The sequence below is a fragment of the Pelmatolapia mariae genome, linkage group LG3_W (assembly GCF_036321145.2).
Source record: "Pelmatolapia mariae isolate MD_Pm_ZW linkage group LG3_W, Pm_UMD_F_2, whole genome shotgun sequence".
NCBI lineage: Eukaryota > Metazoa > Chordata > Actinopteri > Cichliformes > Cichlidae > Pelmatolapia > Pelmatolapia mariae.
The window spans coordinates 42868004-42878599 of NC_086229.1; the positions used below are offsets into that span (position 1 = coordinate 42868004).

A 10596-nucleotide genomic window follows, 5' to 3' on the forward strand; every position below is an offset into this window, starting at 1 on the left:
CATCGCATTCAAAATAAGCTCAGATTTTTATTTACATGCTTCATTTTTTTCTTTTCTGTGTTTTGTTCTCAATAAAATATGAGTTCATGAGATCTGCACACTTTAAAGAGCATCCAAACTTGTACGTTGGGTGTACTTTGAAACTATTATATACAATAGTAGAGTAAATTATTAAAGATGAGCAAAATAATGGATGAGTACTTCTCTCCATGTGAAGGCTCGGCCTTAATGTCAGCTGTTATTTGAATGTCAGTAGATCCATTTGCAGACAGACCAGCAGCAGTTTCCATTCACATATGAGAATTTTCAGAATCAAAAAAAGATTAAATATCGGAAGTAACGACCGGGAAGTGTAGAGACAAAGATCCTGTGTTTGATCCTGGGAGGAGACATGAATCCATCCAGATGATTTATCTCTGGAATGATGTAACCAGTAATAACATGACCAGATTATTGGTCAGATATTTAAAAATGCTCCCAAAGTCCAGTTCAGGCAAGCAGACGGCTACAGCCACCTGTCAGTCACAGAGGCCACGCCCCTAACCATGCAAACTTTTAGCCTTGGTAATGTAGTTTTTCAGTAAGTGGTGGTTTATTTCTACCGTACACTCAGAAACATTGACGTGGGCGTTTATGGGCATGGACCCACTGTTGGAGGCTGCCTCGAGTGGCCATTAGAAGAAATGCAGCCTTCTGTTTCATGTGTTTCACTGAACTGATGGTAACTCGGGTGTAGCTCTCAGACCCTCAGCAGAGCACCAAACACCAGCTGTTTGAGGAAATTATCGATCCTTTTAAAGAAGTGAAATATATATTTAAGGTGTTTTTAAAGATTTATGTCCTCAGTAGGAACCAGTGGACTCGAGCCAGACTGCTCATAGTGAGAAACAGGATATAAGTGCATTTACCACAGAAACAACCAAATCAAATAAAAACAGTAGGCTTATGCTGTAAGCATACATCATGTGGTACAAAAACAGATCATAAAACATGTTCAGACACTACAACTGTCCTTTCACCCTCTCTTCCTGCAGAACTCGCGGTACCAGACGTACCAGCGGATGTGGAACTACATGTACTCCAAGCAGCCCAGCGTGTTCGTGAAGAGCACAGAAGAGGGCATCGCCCGCGTCCTCAACTCCAAGTACGCCTTTTTGATGGAGAGCACCATGAACGAGTACTACCGTAGCCTCAACTGCAACCTCACGCAGATCGGAGGACTGCTGGACACCAAAGGATACGGCATCGGCATGCCTCTGGGTGAGGAGGGGGAGGGGCTAACCGGGTACCACAAGCCAAGGTAGACTGCCCCCTGCTGCTGAGTGCTGGTGTTAAATAACTTGGGATCACTCTGTTCTGCTGTTAGCGAGGTCTCTGACAGCTCAGGTGATCCTGGTTAACGCACAGTTAGCAGAGTTAATGGAGAGAAGGAGGAACAGATGTTGACAGTGACAGAAAAGACACGAGCAGCTTACAGGAGAGCCGCCGTCACTCGGTCGGCCTGTTAACACACGAGCATCGAGACGGCGGCGTCCACAGGGAGCCATTCAATTTAAATGCAGGAGAATCACGACACAGGAGTTGGTTTAATTGTTACGTTCCCTCTCTCAAAGTGTAACTCAACCACCGACACCTCAACAAAACACAAAATCCTCAGCGAGTCACATGACCGCAGAATCAGGAAGTTTGATATCAGCTCAGAGTCCAGAGACACAAACGATCAACACATTTTTACCACAACACACGAGAGCACGACAGCGTGCTGTGCAGGAGTGAAGAGGGAGCAGAGTTTGGCTGTACGACAGGAGCAGGCAGAATCAATCAACGACACACGGCCCAGACTCAAAAGAGTTTGTAGCACAGCGACGAGCTGATCGCACGTTTGAAAAGAATCAGTCAGGAGTAAGTAAAGGGAAGATGGCCCTTTACCTAGTAAACTAGCTTTAACTGTACAGCTCCTCACCCATCGCAGACTTGTATGAGGCGGGCGGGGATTGGACCAGCGCCTCCAGCTGGAGCCGACACCCCCGCCCCCTTACACTGCGGGTGGAGTAAGGGAGACATTACTCATACTGCGTGACCCAGCGCTCCTCCTGCTGGTCGTATCGCACCATTCAGTTCTGCAGCACAACTCTCCAAAACAAAATACTTTTACTTTGAAAGATTTGGCACTTCCTTTTGCCAGAGGGATGAATGTCGTGAACACACTGTGTGTGAAATATTTCATTATAAAGAACTTTTCATGGACACAAATGCTGAAATCAGATCCTCAGAATAATAAATGCGCCTTATAAAGCAGTGAAAATGCCAGCGCTGCTCATCCATCGATGTCTGTAAAACAAATATGTTTAATCTAATCTGAAGCTTCTGCCGTCACGTTTCATGTGTTTCAGCACCAAAGCTTCACTTTTCCTTCTAATGAGCACCAAACGAGCTCTATGCTAAAGGCTGCGTACCTGACAGGACTCGCTCACACCTGCTGACAGGAAAGGCTGAAGCACGTCTGAGTGATGAGCTGGGTCACTAAGAGAAGGCGGGGCCTGGAAACCAGACCAGTTCTATCTGAGTGGATTTTGTTTAGGCGGGGTACTGCTGACACTCTACTGTGGATTGAATAACATACAGAAGCCTCTACTGCCATCCAGCGGTCAAAAATTATACTGCTGTAGAACTGGGCTGCTGTAGTTTAAAAATAGATAAACATGTGTCAGTGCAGCTGTTTATTGTTGTTATTAAATTATTGCCTTTTGTTTGATGATGAAAACAAACATTCTCTTGCCTCAGGGCAGGTTTAAAGTGTCAGATGAACCATGACACAGTTAAATGTGACCGGATTGGTGAGCTCCACACCCACAGTCTGTGGATTTGGATTGAATCTGCCCCTTGCCCCGGCTGTTTGCCCAGGAGACCCTACAGGAGCAAAATGCTGTGGTGGCGTGGCTGCAGGGCTCGGTCGGGTTCCCCCGTCACCACAACAAGGAACAGAGCAAATACATTAGCAGCTGATCAGGTTATTTGACAGCAGGTCCATCACATGATCCAGTATAAAACGAGTATCTTAGAGAGGGCTTAGTGTTTCACCAACCTGCAAAAAAACTGCATAAGGAACAGAGCAAATGCGTAGAGCACCGAGCTGAAAAACAAAGTAGTGAGAGCTGTCAAAGAGGCTGTGTCCATCTTGTGTTTACAGTCTATGCTTTGCCTATTGTCCCTAAAGCCAATCAAAGCCACCTCTGCTGACCCACGGCTGCAGAAACAGCAGCAGTGACGGCGTGGAGGGTTCAGTTAGTGCGTGTCTGCTGATAAGTGTCAGCCTGCAAGCTGTCAATAGATCTTTACTGAGGATTGAACGTGAGTCTGTTCAGTAAACAACCTGCAGTCTGGAGAGATTAGAGGATTACATCGTGCTGCCGCACAGGTTCCCGTCCGGAGCTCCGGTGTCGCCGCCCGCTGCCTCCAACACATCTGGAGCTCCGGTGGAAACGAGACTACCGACAGCAGCGGCGATTTGTATAAAAGGTGCAGCTGCTCGCGTTGTCGTTGTGTCGCTGTTTATGAGAACATGTTTAAAAGCCCCCCACAGAGCAGCAGCCACCTCCACATCAGCACGTTTACCTGATGACAGGTGAGCAGGTGAGCTCCGCCGTTAGCACCAGCCCTCTGTTTTCATTCACAGCCCACCTAAGACTGGATTTGTCTCATTGCCTTTGAAAGAGTAACACCAGCCGGCAGCTCGTCTCCAAAGCCACTTTAGTGCATCAGGATGCCGCGACACCGAGTGCAGCTACATGCAGCCTGGTTGGTTCCCACAGACGTGAAACAGAAATCCACAGATGCTGAACGATGACCTTGTCTTGTGTGGTCATGCAAACATGATTCGATGAACAAGATAAACCCATAAAAAGTTTCATCCATCCACAGGCTCTTCTGATAATCTGTGCAGGCTCTGAAAGTTCACCAATGCAGGACAGTGTTAGACATCACACGCCTGAAAGCTGAAAGTGGACTCTGTCAGGGACACAGGTGGTGTGTGTCAGGCAGACAGAGGCTTAGATCAGTCTCGGGTTGGTGGTTTGATCCATGTCAAGGTTTAGCTCACGTTTATCCAGCATCAGGTTTAGGATGAGCTCAGTCTGGGTCTGCTCAGTGTTTCTGACACGCCTGCTGGCGGTCGTCCTGTTTGGAAGTACAATACAATACAATACAGTTTTATTTATATAGCATGTTTAAAAACCCGAAGGCACACCGAAGTGCTTCACAGTAATACGGAGAAACAACATAAGTCAATAACAGAGTACAGATCGGGCACTAGCACAGACAGAATGGAGGCACTAAGAATTAAACCAGTTAAGGTCAGAACCCTTGATGCCTACAACATGTTCTAGCCTCCTCAAGAGAATATTATGATCAACCATGTCAAAGGCTGAAGACAGATCCAATAAAACTAAAACAGCAGGGCGACCGGAGTCAGCAAATACAAGAAGATCATTATAGACTCTTAGCAGGGCTGCTTCAGTACTAAGTTGTGGCTTAAAGCCAGACTGGTATTTGTCAGTGATATATTTGCAACTAAGTAGGCCTGTATTTGGAGAAAGACGACTTTCTCTAAAATTTTTGATAAGAACGGAAATTTAGAGATTGGCCTATAATTTGCTGGGTCTTTCTGATCGAGGTTACTTTTTTTTAAGCACAGGGTGCACAACCACATGTTTAAAAGCAGTCGGGACACAGCCCACTAACAATGATAAATTCATTAAAAATAAGATGCAAGGCCCAGTTTCCTCAAACCTTCCTTGATAATGCGGGATGGAAGGATATCATGCATAGAGTTTGAGCTTCTCGATTGTTCAATTAATCCCTTAAGAGTGGGCAGTGATAACAGCTCAAAGTGAGAAAAGGTGGACATGCATCCTAAAACAGAACAGGATTCAACACAAGAGAGTGAGCGTGTGAAGCCTTCAGTAATATAACTTTTCCAATAAAATGATTAACAAATTGCTCACAGAGAGCCTGGGAGGCCGAACTCGAAGATCCAGGACAGGGATTTATCACTGAATTAAAAATTTTGAATAACATTCAGGGGTTGTGGCTGTTAGTCTCAATAATATCTGATAGGAAAGCTGCTTTAGTTGCCTTAACAGAGTTCTGGTATAGAGCGGCTCCTACAAAGAATGTCATAGGATATCTGAAGCCTATCTTTCTTCCACCTCCTTTCAGATTGACGGCAGACACGTCGTAAGGCTCGTATAGTGTCATTTAGCCATGGTTGAGTAGTTTCATGTGTGTCTTTAGTTGTTGAATATGACTTCTGCTCCTCGTCAGGCTCTCCGTATAGAGACGAGATCACTCTGGGAATACTGCAGCTGCAGGAGAGCAACAGGCTGGAGATCCTGAAGAGACGCTGGTGGGAGGGAGGACAGTGCCCCAAAGAGGAGGACCACAGGGCCAAAGGTCAGTGTCACCGTAACGTAATCATTTAACGTAAAAACATCATTTCCTGTTTCTGTTTGATGGAAAGATTCCTGCCGAGGACACAGCCGTGCTCCTCCCTCATGCCAGTGAAGTCTTACCATGATGACACGACACGTAAACAGGAAGTTTTTATCAGGTGTCTCATTTCCTGTGCCCGCCTGTCTTTTCCTCATCGATATAACAAATGACTTTGTCCTCCGCCTTCGCCGTTATTGATCTATGTGTGTTTGTCTCCTCCTCCTGAGGCGTCTCACGCCACATTTTATGCCATCAAAATGTAGTTTTAGTGTCAGAGTTACAATTAGGTTACGGTTAGGTTTAGGTCAAGGGTCAGGGTTTGGGTAAGCAGCTAGGGAAAGCATTGTGTCAATGAGATGTCCCCACAAGTATAAAATAACACACGTGTGTGTATGTGTGTGCGCTGGCTCGTAGTTTGTGTTAAAGATGCTGACACATGTGTAATCGCCCTGAAACTTCAAACATTCAAACTTCAAACAGCGATGAGCTTCGTCGTTTGAAGCGTGCTCGTTTCAGGGCTGAAGGACTTCCCAGCCCGTGCTCGTGAGTTAGTTTTGTTGACATGTTACAGTTTTCCATGCCAACTATAAAGAACCGCAGCGATCTGCAATCAAAGCAAGTTTTTGGTAAAGGTGAACCAGCACCGGCCGGATTTGAAGGACTCGTTTTTCCGTGGCGACCGTCAGCTCGTCTGACTGCGACCTGTTTCTTCACGTGAAGAACAGCAGACGTGCTGCTGCAGCTTTAGCGCTGACACAGGTGCTGCTGGCAGTGTGACGACCTGACAGACACCTGAAAGAGTCTGAGACTTTGGTAATACTGATGGTGTGTTTGACACAGGCGTCAGGAGCATCTCGTCCCACAGGGAGAGGAAAAGGCTTTGAGGATCTGTGCGAGTGTCCTCATGGTCAGCGTCTCGGTCCTGAGCGGTCCTGAACAGGTGACGCTGAGCCTCGGTGGGATGGCCGATGTAAATAAAGGTTGTTTTAAGCCTGGCCTGTTGTTGCTGATGGAGAGCGCGCTGTGTTTGGAAACAATCCTCAGGCTGGTAGACAGGTGTAGGTGAATCGATCTGTGATGTGTCCATCGTTTCAGGGCTCGGCATGGAGAACATCGGCGGGATCTTCGTGGTTCTGATTTGCGGCCTCATCATTGCCGTCTTCGTGGCCATCATGGAGTTTGTGTGGTCGACACGCCGCACCGCCGAGACGGACGAGGTACACACACACACACACACACACACACACACACACACGCTGGTTCTCCAGAGTAAACGGCACTTATGTTTTTAAACCTGGTGTGTCGTATTAGCGCTGCCTTAGATGTTCGTTTATAATAGGAATTTAGGAGAAAAGGGGCGTGTCTTAAGAGAAGCTGAAGGTCAGACACAATCAGAGCGTGGAAGAGTTGAGGCTCTCTCCACACATCGGCCCTGTGAGCTCACTCTGCTGCTCTGACCTTTATTTGCTCTTCATTTATCTGTCGTTTGTTTGACTTTCTGCTCGGGCTGCTTTAAAAGCAGCAGATTATAGGACACACACACACACACACACACACATTTACAGATAACTCTGGGCAGATGTGAACACTGCATCTGCACACTGATACAAACGTGCTCAGGTCTTTACCGCGAGCACAAACTCTCTCTTTGCCTGCAGACATCAGCTCACACACTCTGTATGACAAGAGCAAAATCCTGAGGTCATTTAAAAACTTCCATCAACAGATTACAAATATTTAAAAGAATAAAACGATGCATCTGAGCGGTGCTGGAGCAGGAGGGGCAGCGAACCACCAGCAGCCATCAACATGAGACTGAAAAATACATTTAAGTTGATGTTTTTTAACCAGCTCCTGCCAACACAATGAGCTGCTGCTGCCACCTGCTGGTGTTACACTTCCACAAGGTCAAGGTTATTTATACAGCACATTTCCAAACAGTCAATGCTGCGCAAAGTGCTTAACAATGTAAAATACCACTAAAACAAATAAAATGTAAAACAATGATGCAGTAAAATATAGAAAAAAACAAATAAATAAAATAAGTCAATAAAAACAACTAAAACAACAACTAAGGCTGTTAAAACCAAAATGTTTGCGTTAAAGTGGTGTTAAATGCCAGACCATAAAATGTGTCTTCAGTAGCGAGTTAAATCGATCAAGTGTTTGTGCAGATCTAATATTTAAGGGAAGACTATTCCAAAGTCCTGGACCTGCCACAGACAAGGCTCTGTCACAATGAGAAGTTTAGTCCGTGGATAACATGGTTTTAACTGGAACGCGTGGTTTTCTCTGGAGCATAAATAAATATGAGCTCAGGTGAGAAGGGGCTCAGCCGTTAAGCGCCTTAAAAACAAAAAGTGCGAGTTTAAATTGGATCCTGTAAGGAACAGGGAGCCAGTGTAGAGAGGCTAAAACTGGGGTTACATGCTCCTAACGTTTAGTGCCAGTTAGCAGACGAGCAGCTGCATTTTGGACCAGCTGGAGACCATAAAGTGAGGCCTGGTCCAGACCAAAGTTTAGACCAAAGAATTGCAGAAGTCCAGTCTGCACGTAACAAGGAGAAGGTGCAGCTCCAGGTCCACTGCTTCCTTTTATTCCCAGCAGCTGATAGACAGAGTGGGGAATAAAATCTAATCCAACACTCAGAGATGGGAAAGTTCTTCATACGGAGTCTGATCTGAGCGAGAGCGGGGTGAAGTGAACACATGTGAAGCTTCAGGGTGTAGCTGGAGTTTGGGGGCCTCCATCAGAGTGTGAAGGGTGTAGCTGGAGTTTGGGGGGGCCTCCATCAGAGTGTGAAGGGTGTAGCTGGAGTTTGGGGGGGGCCTCCATCAGAGTGTGAAGGGTGTAGCTGGAGTTTGGGGGGGGCCTCCATCAGAGTGTGAAGGGTGTAGCTGGAGTTTGGGGGGGGCCTCCATCAGAGTGTGAAGGGTGTAGCTGGAGTTTGGGGGGGGCCTCCATCAGAGTGTGAAGGGTGTAGCTGGAGTTTGGGGGGGCCTCCATCAGAGTGTGAAGGGTGTAGCTGAGTGCCTTTGCTCTCTCTCTCTCAGGTTTCCGTCTGTCAGGAGATGCTGACGGAGTTCCGTAATGCCGTATCCTGTAAGAAGAATTCCAGATCCCGTCGCCGCCGACCCCTGACCAGCACTGGGGGCAGAGTCCTACGTCACCCGTCCCGCCTGGCTCTGGCCGGTCCCCGCCCCATCCGCCTGATTCGAGAGATGCGTCTCAGCAACGGGAAACTGTACAGTGGCGCCGGCCCAATGACGGGCGGGTTGGCAGGGGTCGGGGGAGGGATGGGAGGATGCCCCGATCTGGGCCCGGGGCCACAGAGGCTCCTGGAGGACCCGCTGGGCACCAACACCTCTACCGCTACCCCTCCTCCTGCGTCAGCCCTGGTGGCTCCGCCCGCCCCCCCGCGCAGCTTCCTGCAGGCCTGCAGTCACGTACGCATCTGCCAGGAGTGCCGGCGGATCCAGAGCCTGCGACCGGCCACGCTTACCCCACCCCCACCACCTCCGCCCTCCTCGTCCTCCTCCGCCTCCTCCTGCTCCCGGGTCCCGCCCTCAGTGGCGATGACAGGCCTTCACCCCCGTCACAGCACCCACCATCATCTCCATTATCACCATGGCTCCATGTCGCTGCCCCGCCTTCCGCCGCCCCCTCCCCCGATGCAGACGGACAGAGCTGACAGCGACGGGGGTGCGGCGAGCCCGCAGCGGTCCAAAAACAAACCTGTGCCCCCGCCCCGGCCGCTGCCCCCCACTAAGACCCCGACACACCCACCGACAGACTTACTCAGCGGGCACAACTGAGCATAAGGATGCAGTCTGTGGAGTCAAAGGTCACTAACTACTCATTGACCCCAAAGCTGTATTGGTCTAAACTGGCCCTTCAGCAGGGGTTGATGGAGGAAACCATTCTGACCCCTTTGTGGGGGTCATCCAGTAAAGCAAAGACACGTCAGTGGACTGTACCAAACCTTTACGGGGGTGAGCGGATTGACCCGCTCGGAGGATGAAGGACTACTCACGGACTTTTTACCTTTTGGATTAAAGCAGACAAACAGGAAGTGACTGTCTGAGGCCGACCCGCCCTCAGCCAATCATCTCGCTCCATGCCGAGCAATGAGGACTCACTGAGGTTTGATACTGATCCAGGTGTTTGTATAAACGAAACGCTACAGACACACACACTCACACAAAGTGGAGAAGAAGAAAAACTAAGTTTGTGATTGTATTTCCTGTCCTGTTGTCCAATCAGAGGAGCTTTTCCTCCTCCTCGTCCCGATCCTGAAGCTGATGTCACAGCGATCTGATCGCCGAGTTGTCTCATTTCTAAAGGTCAGCTGCCGGCGGCGCTGAGCTCCATCACTGAATAATTTGGACCTGCTGTACAAAAAAAACAACCTGCTGACTTTTTCCCTTTTTTACTATGAAATGAACGAACAGCTGCTGCAGTTTCTGTTTCTGTGTTTGTTTGCAGTTGTTACACACGTCTGTATTTGTTTTATCATTTAATAATTTTATTTGTATTTTATAACATTTTTTCATTTTTATATTTGTGTTTTATTTTATTTTTGTTATCATTTTTTCCTTTCATAACAAAAGAAAATATAAAGTTACAATTACAAAATATATAATTATAGTTTGTTGACATGCAGGAAGTGAAGCAGCAGCTGAAGAGAAAATGCGTGTGCGTGCGTGTGTGTGTGCGTGTGTGTGTGTGTGTGTGTGTGTGTTTCCTGATGTTTTCAGTTTTCCCCTCAGATCAGCAGGACATTATTGATTCTCTTGTTATTATTATTATTATTGATATCGACTTGTGGGGTGACTGTAGGAGGGGTGCCGCCCTCTGATGTTCAATATATAGACTCATGTTTGGAATAAATAAATAAAAAACTGAGAGGTGCGTTGAGGTGCCCCGGGTGGAGGAGGTGAAGGTGGGGTTGGGCTGCTGGTCATGGAGCAGCACACAGGGTTTGTTTTGTTGTTTGATTTCCAATATTCCATGTTTTTGTGATCAGCTGTTCGTTCAGAACTCGAGGGATGGGGAATTATTTTAACACCGTTTAGGAATGTTCTGTGGACGCACACATCAAGTGTT

The 10596-nt window shown here is 47.6% G+C and overlaps 1 protein-coding gene across 2 annotated transcripts in view; it reads left to right on the forward strand.

Moving 5' to 3' along the window:
* The window catches only part of LOC134624459 (glutamate receptor ionotropic, kainate 5-like), a 204436-nt gene extending 194453 nt beyond the window's left edge, over positions 1-9983 (forward strand). For both annotated transcript variants that reach the window (XM_063469425.1, XM_063469426.1), the window contains 4 exons: positions 1035-1260; positions 5323-5451; positions 6586-6707; positions 8544-9983. In XM_063469425.1, the coding sequence (XP_063325495.1) occupies positions 1035-1260; positions 5323-5451; positions 6586-6707; positions 8544-9305 (1239 nt within the window). In that variant the 3' untranslated portion in view covers positions 9306-9983. The remainder of the gene's footprint in view (positions 1-1034; positions 1261-5322; positions 5452-6585; positions 6708-8543) is intronic.
* The last annotated feature ends 613 nt before the right edge of the window (positions 9984-10596 follow it).